Below are 20926 nucleotides of genomic sequence, written 5' to 3' on the forward strand. Positions count from 1 at the left end.
CCCTCTGCTGGGCAGAGCTTGACCAGGGTGGGGACAGCCGGGTCTGGGTCTTGTGTGATTTCGAGGTGCACATGGGTGGGTGGGGACTTGACTCTGTGCCCTGTGGCATACCCCAGATTCTGATAGGAGGATGATTTTCATATACATTTTACTAATTTTCTTTAATCTCTGACACTTCTATTAGCAATATTAAAATATTTCCTTTAATTAATTTCTTTTTAATATGCATAATTTTGTGCACTGGGCCACTGGTATGTGATATCAAGCTATCACAAATCTGAGTATTTGCTTTGGAAATGCTTTTTCCTTATAAAAACTTAACATTTAAAGCTCTTAATTGATTTTTGTGATGTCTTGTAGAAAACATTTTCTTTCCTCTACTTACTTATCTCTAATTTAATTCACAGCATAAACAAGATTCTGTATGAAGAAATAAACTCAAGTAACCTCCCAAGGATATTTCTAGTTTACACTGTAAGGCATACTTGTTCAGTGACATAGATTAAAGTAAAAAACTCCCCAAGAAACAGAACCTTAAGAACAGCAAACTGAGATCTAAGACAAATTCTGCACTAGTTCCTTCTAATGTAAGGTCTAATAAAATTGAATTGCATCCCTCTCTCTCTCTCTCTCTAGTATTCTTGGGTTTATAATCAGAACCAATATTTCATTCACTCTATAAATTTTCCCACTGGCCAAAAATCATTGTGTATTCTCTAACTCAAGACAAGATATAATTGCACTTGTAAGGTTTTCTGAGTTCTTTGCAAAGGTCCCATGCAAACAGGAGCCATGCCAATTATCTCTGTGAGAGCTACATCACGGAAGCTGAGTCTCTGAGCTTACACTGCGGCAGAACAATCAGAAGGTTATAAGAAACAACCAGCGATGAAGATTCTCCTTTTCACTAGAGCACATGTGTCAAACACAAGGCCCGCGGGCCAAATCCGTCCCGCCAGGCCTTGCAATGTGGCCCGCACCGCGCTGTCATCACTGCACTCCGCTGCGTTTCCATCACAATGACAGTTTATGACTGTTCAGTAAACCATTCGGCCCGCGATTTAGGCTGGATTTTAGATTTTGGCCCCTTCTCTGATTGAGTTCGACACCCCTACACTAGAGTATATTGCAACCTACATTATTTACTCATGAAGACATTTTGAATGGTGCTGAATAAGTGCTTAAGCAGAGTCAGGCTATTCCCAAACTTTTATAGATAACTGAGCAGGGAACTGCACAAGACATTTCTCTTCTAAGAGGCTCCTTTAACACGCAGGTGTGCACACACAGGTGTTTCAGGCACATTGTTCACCCTATAAAAAGCTATGACTTGTCACATTGAGCTTTCTGAATATTGATTCATGTACTTCCATGTAGATTTGGCGTCCAATTGTTAAACCTCTAACTGATGTATATTACTTACACAACCGTGTGACTAACACATCAGAGAATGTGAACTTCAGAGGATAAAGGCCTTTGAAAACAATCTACAAGGTAGCCCTGGCTGGCTTCCTAGGCAACCATCATTTTCCTTCCCTTCCTTCCTTGACAGCAGCACCTGCCCTTTATCCAAAACTGGAAATGCCAGATTGTCAATAGGTAAAGCTTTTTCTGCAGCTGGGACATGAATGTGTCACTCAGTTCTGGCGACTGGAACAGGAAGAGAAATCTACTGGGTGAGATGCTAAGAAAAAACAAACAAACAAATAACAACAACCTTCTTCCTTGATTTAAAAGAAGGAGGGAGCTATGAGAACTTTTTCCTGTTTCCCCTTTTTGTTCAGAGTTGGATGAGAATGTGATGTCTGGAGCTGCAGTGGACACTTGCAACCATGAGGTAACAAGTCCAAGGCTGACAACCACAGACTGTGGATAGCAGTATAAAAAAAAAAAACAGAAAAATCCCAGGCTTTTGATAAAATCATTAAGCTCCTGAGAATTCTGTTTCTTGGAGCCCAAAACATATTTCCAAGCACACTCCCACTACTGCACTATTAAAAACCCATAGAGCGTGTCACATAGCTTGTTGGTGGCAAAGCTAAAGCAAAAAATAGTTCTTTTTTTGTTTTTGTTTTTGTTTTTATGTCCCAGAAGAGTCTGATATACCTCACATTTTAAAAGGAAAGAAGGTGAAGGGATTAGCCAAAGGATATATTATATATGCATAACCCATAGACACAGACAACGGTGAGGCGATGGCCAGAATGAAGGGAGTGTGGGGGCTGGGTGGGTGTGGGCAAAGTGGGGCAGGAATAGGGATGTTTATAATGATGTCAATAATAAAAATAAAGTTAAAAAAATCCTGGTATAATAATGTGAGTTTTAGTAGATTTTAACCAAAAATAGAAAATAAAAAACAAATAATTTTAACAATTCTGATCTTGATTTAAAAATTTTGACAATACTGCCAAAACCGGTTTGGCTCAGTGGACAGAGCGTCGGTCTGCAGACTGAAAGGTCCCAGGTTCGATTCCCGTCAAGGGCATGTACATTGGTTGCAGGCACATCCCCAGTAGCGGGTGTGCAGGAGGCAGCTGGTTGATGTTTCTCTTTCATCGATGTTTCTAACTCTCTATCCCTCTTCCTTCCTCTCTGTAAAAAATCAATAAAATATATTTTTTAAAATTCTTAAAATTTTTTTTGACAATACTAAACTAACAAAGAAATAAATATCTTACTAGTTAAGTTGACTGCAAGGGTACATTTTAAATAATTTTAAAAATATAAAATATACATAAAAGTATATGCACAGCTTCATATGTTACTTATAATTTAAAAAACATTTCTATAAATCATTTAAATTTAAGAGTGGTTTATGGTGTTTTTTTTTTCTTTCTGCATTTAACTTCTCAATATTTTAGTTTTCCAATCATTGATTGTGTGTATTTTGGTGTGATTTTTGATATATTTATAATTTCTGTTTTTCAGAAACATGACTGTGATCCTATATATAAATTGTTTTTTACTTTAAACAATTTATTTTATTGTTGAGAGTATTACAGATGTCTCCCATTATTTCCTCATTGTCCCCCTGGACCCATCTCCCACTCCACCCCAGGTCTTCACCTGTCTATTGTTTGTGCCCATGAGCTACACATATCTGCTTACAAGTTATTTTGTTAATCTCTTTCTGCTCTTCTTCCCACCTTCCCTCTAAGATCTGTCAGTTTGTTTCATGCTTCCATGTCTGTAGTTCTATCTTGTTGGTCAATTTATTTTGTTCCTTGGATTCTACATATAAGTGAGACCGTGTAATATTTGTCTTTCTCTGACTGGCTTATTTCGCTTAGCATAATATTCTCCAAGTCCACCCATAATGTCTCCAAATTCCTTCTTCTTCTTTTGAAATGTTGAAACCTACATTATTGGCATATTTTTTGATAGTGTCTATCAATATGTAGAATACAATTAGGTTTTATTTAAAAATTGGAATGATGTGTACTTTCGGCTCCATATGTTCATTTAAAATAGCAATGTTAAGAACAAATTTTACTTAGGATAACTTTCTGGTTGGCTTTAACTAAAAATATTTTTCCATGGATATAATTTGGCATACAGATTATCAAGCTAAAATATGATTATAACAATCAGCACTTAGAAGTTATGATATCAAATATAATAAGATAGCTATCAGAAGTAATAGACTAGTACAATAGAAATAACAATGGGTAAGAAATCTCCTCTAAATGAGACCATTGTGAAATGTGCCTCATAATGAAACTCATTTCAAAGAACTATAAAAGACACTGAAGTTTAATTGCATTATTTCTCATGATAATTATATTCATGTAAAGTAAATCTTGCTTTAAAATACTCATATATTCAACCATTGCTTCTCAACATACTCTCATGAAAAATTACATTTCTGAACCTGACTTTTATTGAAGAAAGATTAACTTTTTGTTAATGTGACAAAACAGCTAATTGCAAAAGAGAAAGAAAAATCTAATCATATTATTGTTATCATTGTGGCCAAAATAGCAAGTTAATAATCTAAGTTCTTTAATGTTGTACCACATTGATACTTCATTTTACAAATTTTCTGTAAATCAAATGTTTTAAATTCATTAAGCAAATAATTCTTTCATTAATGTAACTAATATATATATATTAAGTACGTATTAGGTGCTGGGACTAAAATGTGATTGTTGCCTTCAAGTACTTCACAACCTAGTGGAACAGACATAAAGCTTATAATTACCAGTAATAAAGGATACTATGAGGTTTTTATTGTGTGTGTGTTAGCAATTAAAAGATTGACAAGACATAGACCCTGCCCTGAAGAAGCTTACTTTCTACTAGAAAATTTAGTAATTAAATGATATGAAATTAATGCATTACTTTATTATGATTGAGATTTATGCTCCCCAGAAGATGGCAGATTGCTATGAGAACTTGCAATTCAGGACCTGACACTACAATTAAGGTTTAAGAGTTCACTAGATAAAGAAGGCAGAAAGGGAATTCCAGGAAAAGAAAATGCACCAGCATTCACCTTGGTATTTGTCATGTTCTGGAAAAAGCAGACTATTTCCTCAAAAAAGTTTTTGCAAAATGAAATGGATCAGAGGAGTTCTTTGATTGCTTAATATTAATGCTCAGCCAAAAATACATATTTTTTTAAAAAATATTAATGCTCAAAGAAGAAACAGGAAGTTTTTTTTCAAGAGCAATCCACTCAAGGAGAAGACTGGTTCAGAGAATTATTTGCCCTTCAGGCTGTAATAGGCCGTGTTCCCCCAGTCTAAAGCACTGGGGTAAGCAGGGACTCATTCTTAAGGATGGAGAACCATCTGTGTCAAAGTAAGAAGATGGAGCTTACTTTTCCTAGAAGTAAAGGATGGGTTGAGTGTCGCAGTAAAGCAATGATACAAAGAATTTATCTCTTACTTCTTTGATGAATGTTACCACTGTTCTCTTTGTAAAATAAAATAGAAATTTGAAAGCCATTCTAAATCTTTGTTTGATCACTCTCCATATTAGTCAATTATAAGCACTTGGTTATTCTATATACGCTATATATCTTGAATGTACTTTTTTCATTCTTGCTGTCAGACCCACATTTCAAATATGGCTTCATATGAGGTAATATTAGAATTAAGGATTAAAAGAGGAGGAGTTCCTTAGGCCCTTTCATTCTTAGTCTACTTACTTCTTAGTTTAGCCCCTTTTACTTGGACTATGGTAACCAGGCCTTTGTAACAGCCTCTTTTTTAAAAATATATTTTATTGATTTTTTACAGAGAGGAAGAGAGAGGGACAGATAGAAACATCGATGAGAGAGAATCATCGACAAGCTGCCTCTTGCACACCCCCCACTGGGGATGTGCCCACAACCAAGGCACATGCCCCTGACCGGAATCGAACCCGGGATCCTCCAGTCCGCAGGCTGACACTCTATCCACTGAGCCAAACTGGTTTCAGCAGTAACAACCTCTTCACTAGTTTGTCTGCCTCTACTTCCATCTCCTTCCAAGCTATACTTATCACTGTCACAGAATAATCCCCCAAATAATTTGACATAAAGCTTATAATTACCAGTAATAAAGTTGTCATTTCTGGGATCAGATCTCAAATTATTTTAGGAAAAGTTCTGAACTCTTCAACATTGCTTATAATTTTTTAAAATATTTCATTGATTTTTTACAGAGAGGAAAGGAGAGAGAGAGTTAGAAACATCGATGAGAGAGAAACATCGATCAGATGCCTCCTGCACACGCCCTACTAGGGATGTGCCCACCACCAATGTACATGCCCTTGACCAGAATCGAACCTGGGACCTTCCAGTCCACTGAGCCAAACCGGTTTCAGCAACATTGCTTATAATTTGACACCTGTTTACCTTTGCGGCTTTATTGCCTGAAAAAACCCTATACATATTAATCCAGTCATAAGTATGGTTCTCTACTGGGAATCATTCTCTGGTAGATTTGGCTTTGGAGGTCATGAGGTTAAATTTCACTTTTCAAAACATATTTTAGAGAACTCCTCAGAGGTAAAAAAAAAGACAACAGAATAATTCAATTTTTCTTTTTTACAGAATTTATTAGGGTGGCATTGATTAATAAAATTGTATAGGTTTCAGGTGTATAATTCTAAAATAGATCATCTGAATATTGTATTTTATGTTCACCACCCCACCCCAAGTCAACTCTCCTCTCACCACCATTTATCCCTTCTTTACCCTTTTTATCTCCTCCCATCCCGAATTCCCTCTGGTAATCACCATACCATTGTCTATGAGTACTTTTCTTAATCCCTTCATCTTTTGCACCTAGGAGAATGCTTTCATTTTCATGAGAAGAAATTGGGAGTTACTAGGGAAGATATTTGTTATGATTTCACCTCTTGAAAGAACTTTATGTTATCAAAAAACTGTCAATTTTTATAGAGAAAGCACTGAAGCTATTGGATTGTATGCAAAAAAATATGAAATCTGTCATGTGAAGCTGATCAGTAGAAAATAATCTTTAAAAATCTATGGAGGAATTTAATGTACAACATGATGACTATAGTTAATACTGCTGTGTGGCATATATGAAATTTGTTAAGATAGTAAATTCTAAGAGTTATCATCACAAGGGAATTATCTTTTCATTGCATCTATATGACCTGATGGACGCATCTATTTCATTGCATCTATATGACCTGATGTTAGCATCCATCACGTCATAGATGCAGTGAAAAGATAAAAATTCCCTTGTGATGATAACTCTTAGAATATATGATGATAACACTTAGAATATATGATGATAACTCTTTAAATATATCTAAGTTAAACCATTATGCTATACAGCTTAAACTAATAATGATGTATGTCATTGTATCTCAATGATTCTGTAAAAAACTTGAAGGAAAAAGCTTTGAAGAATAAAAAGCTTGTAATAAATATACATAATATATTTAAATGAAATGGAAATAAACTTAAAATATCTATTTAAATCAGTTTGGCCTAGAACTTAAGGAAGTACTCAATGAAGTAGTTCCTAGAACTCAAAGAGAGAATCTGTCACTGTTTCATGATGTAAGAACTATTAAGTTAGATGCAGATTCTGAGTTTTCTAATAAAGATCTGGAGGTAATGAGATCTCCAGTATGGTGACTTCTCTTCTTTAATTTCACATGATGTATTCTTCTGAATCAACCAATACCATTGGCTCTTCTCTCTCCATACCAGTTCATAGGCAACAGACTCATCAATAATATTGCTTCTCAAATAAATTGATAGTTACAAAATAGTCACGGGAATATAAAGTATAGCAAAGGGAATATAGTCAATAAAGTATTGGGGGGGAGCATAATATTGTATTGCCAATACTACAGTATTGCCTAACCACTGTGTTGTACACTTAAAGCTATTATAAAATAATATTGAATGTAAATTGCAACTGAAAAAGAAAATTTAAATTAAAAAACATTGCTTTTCACTTATAACAGGGATTTTCAAACAAGTCCAACAGGTCAAATTTGGTCCATTAACTTTGTGTGTGTGTGTGTGCATGTGTGTGTTCTCTTTATTGATTAAGGTATTACATATGTGTTCTTATCCCTCCATTGCCCTTCTAACCCTCCCTCCCCCCCGCTCATGTCTTATCCCTCCTGGTGTCTATGTCCACTGGTTATGCTTATATACATGCATACAAGTCCTCTGGTTGATCTCTCCCCCTGACCCCTAATCTTCCCTCTGAGGTTTGACATACCGATCGATGCTTCTCTGTTTCTGGATCTGTTTTTATTCAGCCATTTATGTTGTTCATTATATTCCACAAATGAGTTAACTTTTTATATAATCTAAAATTAAGAATGGTTTTTCTATTTTAAACAGTTGAAAAAAAAGAATAATATTTCATTACCTATTCAAATGATATTAAATTCAGGTTTTAGTGTCCATGAGTAAAGTTTTATTGAAACACAGTCATGCTCAGTTGTTTGAATACTGTCTTTGGCTGCTTGTGTGCTATAAGGGCAGAGTAGTTGCGATAGAGACCCTATGGCCTGCAAAGCCTAAAATAGTTACCATTTGTCCTGTCATAGGAACAAGTTGCTGATTCTAAATTAAAGTGATGCCTGTTATGAACTGAATGTTTGTGTGCTTTTAAAATTTATGTTAAAGCCCGAACCCCCAATGTGATGGTATTTGGAGGTAGGGCCTTTGGGAGGTAATTCAATTTAGAAGTCATGAGCATAGAGCCCCCAGAATGAGATAAATATCCTTAAGAAGAGGAAGAGAGATCAGAGCTCTCTCTCTACCATGTGAGGACACAGTGATAAGGTGGCATGTGCAAGCCATCAAGTGAGCCCTTGTCAAGGAACAGAATTGGCTGATCTTGGACTTCTGAGTCTCCAGAACTATGAAAAGCAAATTCCTATTGTTTAAGCTAGTCTTTGATATTCATTATGGCAGCCTGGGTTAACTAATACAATACCTAATAGTTGAAAATTGTAGTCTTGGGTCATGTTTTAATTGGTTGTCCAGCATCTGGCATTTTTAATAATTCCTGATTTAAGAGTCCTGGTAGGAGGTAAAGCTTGCCTACCAACAAAGGAAAAAATACCCCTGTCTGCTGGTAGCTAGTCTGGCTGCCGTTTTCTAGACTATAGTCTTTTTCTGCTTATCACAAAACATCAGCCTTAGTTGAAGACTCTTCATGATCATGATAGAACAAAGCAAAAACAAGACAACTGCAAAATCATAACTGAACAGAGATAAAAGCAATCAACTTGTACTTGTACTACTGGGAGGGTCTACTTCTTCCTTAATGGCAATTGTAGTTCTTTTCAATACCCCTGATTTCATAAGTTAAAAACTCTAAAATAGCCAATAACCTCACTTTCAGAAAATACCCAAAATTCAGAAAAGACTACATTCTTAAATCTTCTCCAAAGCACACCTGTCACAAGTCCCTTCTAACTCCCTGTTAGTGGAGATTCTCCATAGTTTGCCACAGTCTGCAGTCTCCCTGGCTGCCATAAATAAACTTAACATTGGTGAGTGGGTGTTTTTGGTGATTTTGCCTGACACCTGGTTTCAGAAGCCAGCCACCTGGTTTTTAAGACTTTCTGGCACCAGTGAATTGGACATCCAGGGTATACAAGTCAGGCTCATGCTCCCCACTCTCCACAGAAGTTACTGACTATGGAGAACTCATTATGCCTCAAGCAACAGTGACAGAGGGTGAAACTGAGGGCATGGTAGCAGTGGTCAGTACCCAGTAGGATGCCAGTTCAAACTGTGACATTCAGTGTTCAGTGCAGGCAACAATGGTATTGCAGCACACGGTGCTTTTTATAATTGCTTTAGCCTGTTTTCAGTTATACTTGTTGTCTTATTGTCAATTCTTTTATTTATTATAGTATTTTATAGCTTAAAGTATTTTATAGCTTAAATCATAGTGTTGGTTATTGTGTGCTCAGCTAAGAACCTGTTGATACTGGAACAGTATTTTGCAAAATCTCCCCATGTAACTTCATGCATGTGGTGACTGAAGTATAATTCTAGTCTCAGAGGCTCTTTTAAGCTCCAGGTCCATTTTTTTTTTACTGTTTACTGAAAATCTCCTTTAATTATACCACACAAACGTCCAATTTGTGTTGTTGAAAACAAAATTAGTGATCTTCCCAGACCTCCTCTATGTCTTGTCTATGTTACTCATGTTACCTAAATCAGAAACCTGCAATTAATTTTTCACCAAGCCCTATGTAGTCTACTCTCTCTGAAATCTATTCTCATTTCTACAGTTATGCTTATTGTTCTAGTTCAAAGCTTTGTTTCCTTCATGGATGACTGCCATTATTTCATTAACTTTGCTACGGTGTCTTCCATTGTTACCACTATAATCCACACTCCACATAGCAGCCACAGATGTCTTTTTAAAATGCAAACCATACTAGTATGATGGCATAGGAAACTCTCTTTTGGTTCACTTTTTCCAGAACAAAGTTTCTTCTTGAATAAAAACTCACATGAAACTGAACTGTTCAGAAATGCTCTTGCGTTAAGATTTCTAGGGCATGTTCAAGTGTGCTATACGGAATGTATAATGCTGTCCATGTTTCTGTTTGATGGAGATCCTTTTTGCTCTCTATTCTAAGCAGAAAGTGACTCTGCTAAAAAAAAATTAAAAACCTTTGACATCTCTCTAACAACACAACATAAGTTGATTTTATGAAGTATTTATTCATTTATTCAATAAATATTTACTAAGCATCCACTATGCACTAGGCCTCATTCTAAGACATGAGTATAACAGAAAGCAAAGCATATAAAGTCTTATCAGTTATGGAGCTACCATTTTACTGGAGAGAAGTTTCTGAGAAAGAGATAAACATAAATATACAATGTATTATATGGGGGGGGGTAAGTGTTATGGAGAAAATAAAACAGAGTGAGATGACTGAGTATATTTGGGGGCTGTTATAACACAAAAAGTGATCAGAGAAAGTAATTCCGAAAAGCTAATATTGTATAAAAGTTCTGAAGGAAGTCAGGAAATGCAATGACATAAGATAGTTTGTATATATAAACACAGAAGACTATACTGGATGAAAGAATGAGCTCTGGAGTTAGACTCTGTGGAGTCAAATCTGTCACAGGCCTTGTGATTTTTGAGCAAGATATTTAATTTCTCAATGCCTCAGTTTGCCTTTTTGTAAAATGGGAGTAATATGAGTAGCTACATTGATGGGTTGTGCATCTTAAGTAAGTTAGTAGATGTAAGGTGCTCAGAGCACATGATAAATTCTCAACAAGAGAAATTATAATTATTATGAAAAATGTACGTTAAAACAAAGCATTGAGGCTGGAACAAAAACTTTCAATATCACAATCTAATCAATAATTTTCAGAAAATAAGGAAGCAAAACCTTTAGTAGAAATCAAATAATGAAGACTCAGAGGCTAAACTTTGCATAGGTCATAAGCAACCACCAAGGAAGATTTTATATCGTTGTCCAAGTATCTGTCGACTATCTACTATGTACCAAGCACCATGTCAGATAATGAACACAAAGATGAGAACATTAAACATTTTTTCCCAGAGAAATTATAGTGTATCAAGAAAGACATTGTAAAATAAGCAATACAGTAAAAGTATAGAAGCAATGCTATTGGACTATAAGGAGGATGTTATAGGAGTATATAATTAAGATAGTAATAAGGGCTATGAAGTAAAAAATAGACCTGCTGGATAACATATAGAAAATCATCTAGATTGAACCAAACCAATTCATTAGCCTCACTTTTATTTTAACTTTTAATCAAAATGCAAGATACCAATAAAATAATACATAGAAACATAATGTTCACTGTATTTTTATGTACTGAACTGGTTACCCATGTAATCAATACCAAGGAGATGAAACAAAGTATTTCCAAAGACAGCCCCCCTCAGGCATGCTTCTCATCACTACCTCGCCTCCCAAAAGATAACCTGTTTCTGAGAGAACAGATTAGATTTTCCTAATGCTGAATTCCACATAAATAAAACATATACGATCCTTGTGCCTGACTTCTTTCTCTGAACATTCATACAGATACTTTACAGCCTATCTCCAATAGCCTATCTCCAAAAGCCTGGAACTGAAAGAAAACAATTCAAATATCAATTGAGAGGTGAAAAGATAGAGCACATAGAATTGATAAACATTATAATATGGACAAATCTCAGAATAATTATATCTGTAAAGGGAATCAGAGTAAGGAAGATAATATATGAAATGATTGCATTTAAAAAACATTCTGGAAGACGTGAACAAATCTATAGTGACAGAAAGCAGAACAGCATTTGTCTGGGTGGGGAGCAGGCGAGCAGGCAGGCCCATTGGGGGTGATGGATATATTTATTGTCTTGACTGTGTTGATGCTTTCACTGGTATACATGTCAAAGTTTATCAAATTGTACACTTTATAGCAGTTTATTAGATGTCAATTATACCACAATAAAACCATTTCCAGCTGTGCCATGGTAATCAAGAACAAGGCTGCGGAGTCAGGCTGGCACGGTTCAAATCCTTCCTCCTCGCCTTCCCAGTTTTGTGACATTAGGCAAATTATACTTTTATGTTTCAGTTTTCTTATTTTTAAAATGGAGAGGGCTATGTGAGCTACCACATGTAACAAATTTAGAGTTAAGATTATGGTGCCCATGTTAGCCAAAATCAAATGGATAGTATTTCTTGCAAAATTGACTAAATTAGGCTTATTTTCTTTATTGATTTAACCATTATATTGGCATACAAAACCTTACTTGAATAGGCTCTGTTCTACTTTTCAAACCTCATCTCTGGTTACGCACAAGCCAATGCATCCAGCACAAATGAATCTCCTAGTATTTTACATAATTCATCAGTTTCTCATTCATCTCTCGGCTTCTGCACATGAATTTTGGGCTTAGAATATCTCTTCCATACAAAAACTCACTGAAAGGATCAAATATATCTTTAACATTTTCACCACATAGTGCAAATCTCAACACATTGTAAGTTTTCAACAAATGTTGGGCAAGTTTTCCCTGATTCTAATTTTCATTCTCTTATTGAGTTTTCTGCCACTAATGTTAACTACATTTATTTTTTATTCTGTCCCCTAAGCCTCATGTTAATAGAATATATGGTTTTGCTCTTCTGTTAGAATTACTAACTGACAAAACTAGGATGACTGTTTATAGATCTTCATCTCAATGTATCCATGTTTATTTGTCCTTTTTTAATCCTCTTTATTTCTAAATCTTCTTTTATAATTATAGATACCCACATAAGCTTATTGATGAAGAGAAGAATAATGAGAATGATATTCTTTGCTTTTTCCTAAAAATTTCTCCACTTCCTTTATATCAATTATGTATATCATATACAAATGTTTGATTTTCAAGTATGATAGATTTACAACTTCGATATTAGAAGCTATATAGTGTCTATATTTCCTATATGAAGAAATACATTTTTCCTATAGAAACATCTTGAACTGTTTAACTATATTTGATGTGATTATTATATAAAACTAGAGGCCTGGTGCATGAAAATTCATGCACTGGAGGGGAGGTTCCTCAGCCTGGCCTGCCCCTCTCACACTCCGGGAGCCCTCAGGGGCAGGAGGCGACCCACCAATGAGGGGCAGAAGCATTGACATTTGGACTTTATTTCAATCAAATTAATAAATAGAAGCAGAGCCATAGTCAATCAAAAATAGGTATTAATACAAGATGCTTTATGTTTGGCTTGCAATTTGTTATTCATTGCACTTGAACATGGCTATGTCTATTGTCTGGGAAATCCCTTTCAAATCAAATCATAAAGCCCCAGATTGAGTCTCCGATTGAAGACATAAAATGGAAGCAGTTTGGTTTTGTGTACCTTTCCCCATGTTCCTTATATATGCCAAGAATAAACTACACTCTGATGAAAGGCCTTTGAATTCCACTTCCAAAAATGTCTCCCTATCCTATATAATCTTTACTCTGTTGTCATGGCACTCATGTTCTCTTGGCCCAATTGCAGCAACTGGTCTCCCAGACCTCAGTATTCACTCTTATGCATCCTCTCCTGTTGTAAAGAAACATAGCCTCAAAATGGCAATTTCTTTCCTCAAATTATTTTCACTGTTTAAGGGGATCTACTAACTTGGATCACAGCACTGCTTAGTCATGTTTCCTGTCCTACTCTACAACACACCAAAGCTTACTCTCTTATAAATCTTCTCATTCCTGCCATCACATTCACCCATCTTCTGCCTCCCACCCTCCCTTTCCTCAGTGCTGGGTAAAGTCCCACAGTCTGTGCTCCTGATGTGTCATATCCTGTCACCTCGGGCTTCCACAGGAAGCCCACAGGGGAGTAATTTCTGCTCCTTTGATGGCGTTTCTTGAAAGAGTCTTCCAGTGACTGTTGTCTTTTTTCCTCAAAACATGGAGGTGGGAGAAGAAGCAAAGTGGGCAAAGAGGGAGGAAATATACAAAAATCCCCATCTTATCCCATTCCATTTGAAAGTGTCTCTTTCTCACCTGAAACCTAGAGTATGCAAATTCTTGTCCAATGTCTCTGGATACTAACAGAGAAATAACCAATTCTTAGGATCTGAGTACATTAGTATAGTTAATCTCTTCTCTTTTTTAAGACCAGAGTCTTAGTTTTACAGCTGGTTGATGCTCCTAATTCCTCTAAACAGAAGCTAACAGATCACACTAACATTAAGCGTTTAGGATTTGTCTTATTCATCTCGGGCCAAGCCAGGGGACTCTAACTCTGTAGTTTAGGGACTGAGTTCCATTCATCACCCTGGGGTGGCTCCAAAGATTCTCTGATCACCCATAAGAAGTCCCTCATCACCTCAGTGGACCAAAGAGTCTGTTGAGAGGTGGGGCATGGCAGGACTCCTTCCTGCATGAGATGGAGACTCTAATCTAGAGCTTTCTTTCAGGCTCTCCTACATAGTGATTCTTCTTCTTCTTCTTCTTCTTCTTCTTCTTCTTCTTCTTCTTCTTCTTCTTCTTCTTCTTCTTCTTCTTCTTCTTCTTCTCCTTCTTCTCCTTCTCCTCCTCCTCCTCCTCCTCCTCCTCCTCCTCCTCCTCCTCCTCCTCCTCCTTCTCCTTCTCCTCCTTCTCCTTCTTCTTTTATCTTGTCTTCCTGGTACACCCACATAGTGGTTATATTCCAGCCAGACTCAGCTTTTTTATCTCATCTGCTGCACTGCAATCCTAAGATTTCTCTAGTAACTAACAGCCTATACAAGCAACTCTAAAACTTGCTTTATCTTCAATCCTACAGCAGCAGCTAAATCAGCAGAACAGCCCTTTCAGCAAGTGGAGGGGGATTGCAAGTAGGTTCAGAGAATCTGCCAGTAGTCTTGTCTTCCTTTACAGAAAATAAACCTTAATTTTTTTTTTATTTTATGATTTGCGTGGTCTCATAATTCCACCTAAATGTCTCTCCAACTGAACTAGAATTCCTAAGTCAATCCTGCATTCGCTAAAAAAAAAAAATTTAAAAAAATGCAACTCCAATCACTGAGACTACTACATTGTCCCAAATGGTTTTCCAAGAAAAATATAATTTGTTCTAGATTTACTTTTAACTGCAGATGTCAGTCTGACATGATTTCTTGGCTTTCTCTAATGCTTTTTTTTTTTTTTTGAGAAATGATTTTAACCCAAGAACCTAACAAAGCATATGTACTGTCTAAAGTAGTAATCACAAACAGGAAGTCCAATGAATGGGTAGTTTACAAATACTCATTACAAACCTTGAAGGAAGGGAGGAAATAAAAGTTCAAGATTTTGTTTTCAGAAAACTTAATTAAAATAACCTGATATGTTATCTTCTACTTTCATGTTCCTGTACACTCTGATTCTTCTACCCTAATTGAACTCTTTCTCCATGCCATCCTGTTCTCATGACCTTGGTCTCTCAATCCTATGTATTCTCCACACCTTGGCCAAGTTCACATAACATCCTTCTGACATGTCTTGTTTTATGAGTATTCATGGTTTCCTTGGCAGTGAAATACTTCTGTCCTGTTTGCCTCAGAACAATTGAACAGAAACCTCAATAACACTATGTTAAGTGAAAGAAGCCAGAGAAAAGATGTATGATTCCATTTACACAAAATGTTCAGAAAGGCACATTTACAGTACAGAAAGCAGGTTAGTGGCTGCCTGGGGCTGGAGTGGGAGTGAGGATTAATTGTGAATGAGCAACAGGGATTTTTGGTGGGGGTGATGGAAATGTTCAAAGCTGCTTTGCAGTGATGATTGTAGAACTCCATAAATTTGCCAAAAATTATTACATTATGCACTTTGTATGGGTGAATTTTATGTTATGCAATATACACTTCAATACTTTCAACAATAAAGATAAATTTAAAAAACAAAGACAAACAAAAATATACTGTGCAGCTTTTGTTCTTTTCCTCTGTAGAGGGGAGAATGCCTGTGAATTCTTACTAATAAATTTTATCCCATCACTCACAAATCTAACTCACCATTTCTCTGCTTACGATCCTTTCATTGAAACCTTACTACTGCTCACAAAATGAAGTCCAGCTATGGCACACAAGCCCCTTCACAGTATCCATCTACCTCATGATGACTCCTCCCACATGCTATTATTTTGCACATGTTTAATCCCTGGGACAGGTTTCCACTTTAAGTAGCACTCCTCCTTCTGCCCACTTGTTCAGTTCCAATTTATTGTTTAAAAGATTCCCTGGACTTCATTTTCTTTGCAATTTTTTTTTCTCAGACTTGGCCAATAGGATTAAGTACTTTCTGTACTATTTCTGTTATTTACCACATTTCCATAATCCCCTGTGACGTGCTGTGTTGCATGTAATGCTTTGCATGTCTGCCTTCCTTACCAGACTGTCATCTGCCTCACGGCAGGGGCTCTGTTCCACTTGGTGTCTCCGATGCTAATCACAACGCCTGACAAACAGCAAGCCCTTAACAAATGTTTATTGGACTGGAATGAATTAAAGATATGTATTCTCTTCAAAATTTGCCAAGCAGAAGAGGTGACTAAGAGTTTGGATTTCAAATGCTGTATCTGTATGTACTATACAGCTGACATCAAAGCAAGCTGTACATTTGGAGAAGATTGAAAGCAATTTTTGGTTTGGTAGAAGATTCTGACTTCAATGAGATTTGAAGTTTCCACACCTTGAGGCTGTTCTAACCCCGATGTTCTGAAACTGTTTTTCACTGTAACGACATCCAGACACAATCATTTTGTTTTATTAATATTTTTTGCTTTTTATGCCAATACATATAAACTATCAGTTCTTATCCAATTTATATTGATTGCTATGGCAGAAGCAAGCAATATATAAAATGAAACTTACAACAGCTAACATGACTTCTTTAAATTTTGTTTTTGATTAAAAATAGAATAATTATATTTTTGTGTGTGACAAAATGTAGGTCTGCAAGTTTTGCTACAGGAAGGTTAAGTTGATTAAAAACAACAACTACTGAAGCCCTAGTCAGTAAAATTTAACATAACCAAAAAATAGGGATGTGAGAGTATATAGAATTCTTAATAAATCTGCAAGAACTTGTAACTTCTGAGAAACATAGGGAAGATGCACCCTATTTTCTGAGGCATCCTACAAACCATTAAAAGGTGACCTCTCTTCATGACATGTCAAAAAGATGTGGAAGGGCAATTCAATATGCTGTTCGCATGGTGGCCCAGGTTCCTGTGAGTGACATTTATGAAGGAGGGAAGGGCTCTGTTGTTCTTTGTGTCCCTAGGGGATGGGTAAGAGTATATTGTACTGCTTGCTTACGAGGTTTTTTCACTTTGTTTATAATTAATTATATCTAAATAAATTCTCATTTAATAAGAATATTCATATTCATATTAACATTAAATTATTATTAATATCCATATTAAATTATTCAGACATATATACAATAATTAAATTTCTAAAAGACTACATATAGGACATTATTATAATTTCAACAACTACAAATGCATATAAGCACATTTTTTTCCTTTTCATTATTTTACCTAGTTTTAAAATATATATCTAGTGGTTAAAAATATGTAACTTTATGAAATAAGCACATTTCACATTTTGTTACACTGGTATGTGTGACTCCTCTTAAAAAAAGGTTTGTGTTAGAGTTACATAAACATTATGAATGAATTTGCATTATTTAAACACTAAGGTTAGCATATAGCAGTAACTGGGCAGCAACGAATCAAGTTATTATGTTCAATGGTACTTAATTTCTTATTCTTATAATCACTTCAATGCAATTTAAACCACTCCAGCGTTGACAACTGTTATTCAAGTTACTTGTTAACCTTTTGTCATTGAGAAAAGTTCCCTTTATCCTCCATATACAAGCTTTCAATTGCAATATGTTATCAGAAGACCAGAAAAGCAATATAGCTTACTGCAGTAAGGTTATGTAAACAGAATAGTTATACAACAGAATTATTGCATATTGCTTCAGACTCTACTTGCAGCTCTACTCTCAGACTTTAACAATGAAAAGTCCAGTTTCTTATTGGAATATGATAAAAGCAAAATAGAAGTATATCTTTCATCTTTAACACTACTTCCATGTAGAATGTTTTAAACAATCTCTAAAATGGTGAGAACATATAAAATTACATTAAAATAGCACAATTTATTTTAAAGATGAGTCAGAAATTTACTTTTGTTTTTTTAGAGTTATCAATACACCTTTTGATATACAGTTTCTAGAGATATGTGAGATATATGAAAATGACAGAAGTCAATCAGTGTATGGCACACACAGCTAAAAACAATGTTGTATAAATTCAATAAGTAGATGTATGAATTTTTACAAATACTTGTGAAAAAAATCAGTATTTACATAATTTGAGCTAAAAAAATAACAACATCCACTCGTAAATGTATATGTGCTTTTCATAAAGAGCTATACATTTTATTACATAATTCCATTACACCACATATATATAATATATAATGGATATTATATATAAGTATATATAATATCCATTATATATTTCACATAATTAAAGTGCATTTAAAATTAATAGAAATATTCATTTCAAATCCATAGTGCAGATTTTGAAAACACACACACACACACACACAAAAAAAAAAATCCCCCAAAACAAGTAATAAGTTTGCAATTTCACAAATAACAAAATGAAACAGAACCAACCCCCTCCCCCCCCCAAAAAAAAGAAAAAGAAAAAACTGTTAAGCTTAATTTATCCTGCTCATATCTGGTTTATGAAAAGAACCTTCAGATTATATTTAATAAAGCATTAGTTCCAATAGAACTAATATAAATTCTTTGTATCTTGCCTTATTAAAAAAAAGTTAAAATGAGGTGACTGATGAATTTGTGAATTTGCTGTTACACTAACATGAAGTCTTCTGTATGTTAGATTTCAAACACTTGAAAATTTCAAGATAAATATATCCTACTTCTAAGTCATACATGTAAAGTGTTAAGTAAAGTCACCCCTTATGTAAATTATTTATTTTGCCAAGCCATCATTACAAAGACTCATTTTACATGCAAATTGAAATGCTGTTAAGTCATTGAACTGTACAGATAAAGCCAATGTGGTTAATTAACAAAAGTGTTTTATAGCTACAAAATAACTCTTTCACATTAAGTTGCATAAAATGAAAAGATACATAAGACCAGTCAGTCATTAGCCTTTCATATTTTGACTTGGGGCCATGTGGGAATAATCTTTCACTTGGAAAATAAGTACACAGAAAATAACAGAAAACTGGGCTGCGGTATTTAGTCTCTGGAGAATACAACTGATCAAAGAAATACTTACTTACTGGATTAGGATGACCTTTAAAATGATGGATTATCCTGATATATTTAAAAATATTTATACAAAAAGTACATGTGACAGCAGCTTTATATAATAAAGAAATACATTAGACAAAAATTTGGGTATTAATGTTTTTCTGAGACTGATAAAATTCATATTCATTGAAAGTTAAGGCAACGGAACATACTTGGAAGAAAAATCACATTTCTCTATGTTAGTTAGAAATGTCATTGTTAAACTTTAACAAAGACCAAACATTTTGCATAACACTAGGCAGGAGGAAGGCAGCCCCCATAGCAGGTAGCACACCAAAAATGTTTGGTTTCATAACAGAGTTTGGGAGAACTACCTCTACATAGTCTATTCGTGCTGATGCTCCTGATGTTGCCATTTCTGGTGGCCGAAAGCTGCTGCCTCCACATCCTCTGCTGTAGGTGTCACTGTATAGTCTCAGGCGATTGGGCAAGGGGCACACTCGGGGTCTTCAGATGCTAAGATGAGAAAAATCAATTTCAATGCCCAAAAGATGGAACTCCTAATGCAGAAGGTGACTAAAATAATACCACTTGGTCTACTGTACAGGGAGGTGGAACATTTGATTGTTTTAACATAATTCCATAGAAATAGGTGTTAAACAAGATTTCTGTAAAGAGGTACAGCTCCAGGATTAGGAAAAAATATTAGATAGGATAGACACAGAAAGTGAAACTGAGTGGAATTGGGACCAGATGACTTAAAACATGCATACTTCCTGAAAGGAGAGAGCAAAATATTCATATAAAGATTACTGAGTGATAAACCATTTTTATTTTAAAAAAACAACTCGCTATAACTTTCATTTCCAAGATTGTTCCTGCTCATTTAAATGAACTCTACAATAATGAGCATTATCAATGCATGCTGTTTAAGGCAGAATATAAATGAAACCATTGATATATTACTCTGAGTTTCAGTGTCACTTTTTCTTTCTGAAAATAACAAATTTGGTTTATGAATGTCCTCTGGTAAATTTTTCCCCCTCAAACATCAGCTCCCATCATATTAGAATAATTAAGCTTAATCTGTGTAATGTTTGAAAAAAAGTTCTTATGTATGAAAACAACACTGAAAGAAAACAGTGAAAGACATAATGTGTAAATGTACATCTATAAAAGAGTATGTTTTATTATATGAAAAGTATTTTTACTGGAAGAATATTTGGGTTGTAAAAAATAATCATTCTTTCTATTTATTTCTTAATAAACTATTTAAAACAGCAAAATTTGCCCAGCACCTTCATGTTGTAATTAAAATATGTGTATTTGTATTTTGAAACATTAAAAAAATCATTGACTTGGATGTAAAACACCAAGTGCATATATTAGAGCAAAATATTTATGATATCTAGAAATATAGCAGTGGTTCAAATTTATATGCCATGGCTATTTTAAGTTAAGTAACCATCTTTTTTTATTTCAAACATTGGCAGTAATTTATGTAGCTTGTGCACCTGAATTCATTAGATTTGATGTACTGTAAAGTGATAAATAATCACAAATTATGATGACAAATTCTTATTGAACATAATTTTTCAGCAGAAACCATCCTGTTTTATACTGAATCAATTCATCATGTTCTTATTCTACTTTAATTT

The 20926-nt window shown here is 35.0% G+C and overlaps 1 protein-coding gene across 5 annotated transcripts in view; it reads right to left on the reverse strand.

Annotated features, from left to right (window-relative positions):
- LRRC7 (leucine rich repeat containing 7) overlaps nt 1-20926 on the reverse strand; it is a 473031-nt gene that overhangs the window by 184109 nt on the left and 267996 nt on the right. The window contains exon 9 of one of the 5 annotated variants that reach the window (XM_045584481.1): nt 18611-19784. The exons of the other annotated variants lie outside the window; for them this stretch is intronic. Coding sequence (XP_045440437.1) covers nt 19778-19784 — 7 coding nt within the window. The 3' untranslated portion in view covers nt 18611-19777. Of the gene's footprint in view, nt 1-18610; nt 19785-20926 lie in introns of those variants that run through there. 5 annotated transcript variants of the gene reach the window in all.

This window comes from Pipistrellus kuhlii, unplaced genomic scaffold, assembly GCF_014108245.1.
Source record: "Pipistrellus kuhlii isolate mPipKuh1 unplaced genomic scaffold, mPipKuh1.p scaffold_m20_p_2, whole genome shotgun sequence".
NCBI lineage: Eukaryota > Metazoa > Chordata > Mammalia > Chiroptera > Vespertilionidae > Pipistrellus > Pipistrellus kuhlii.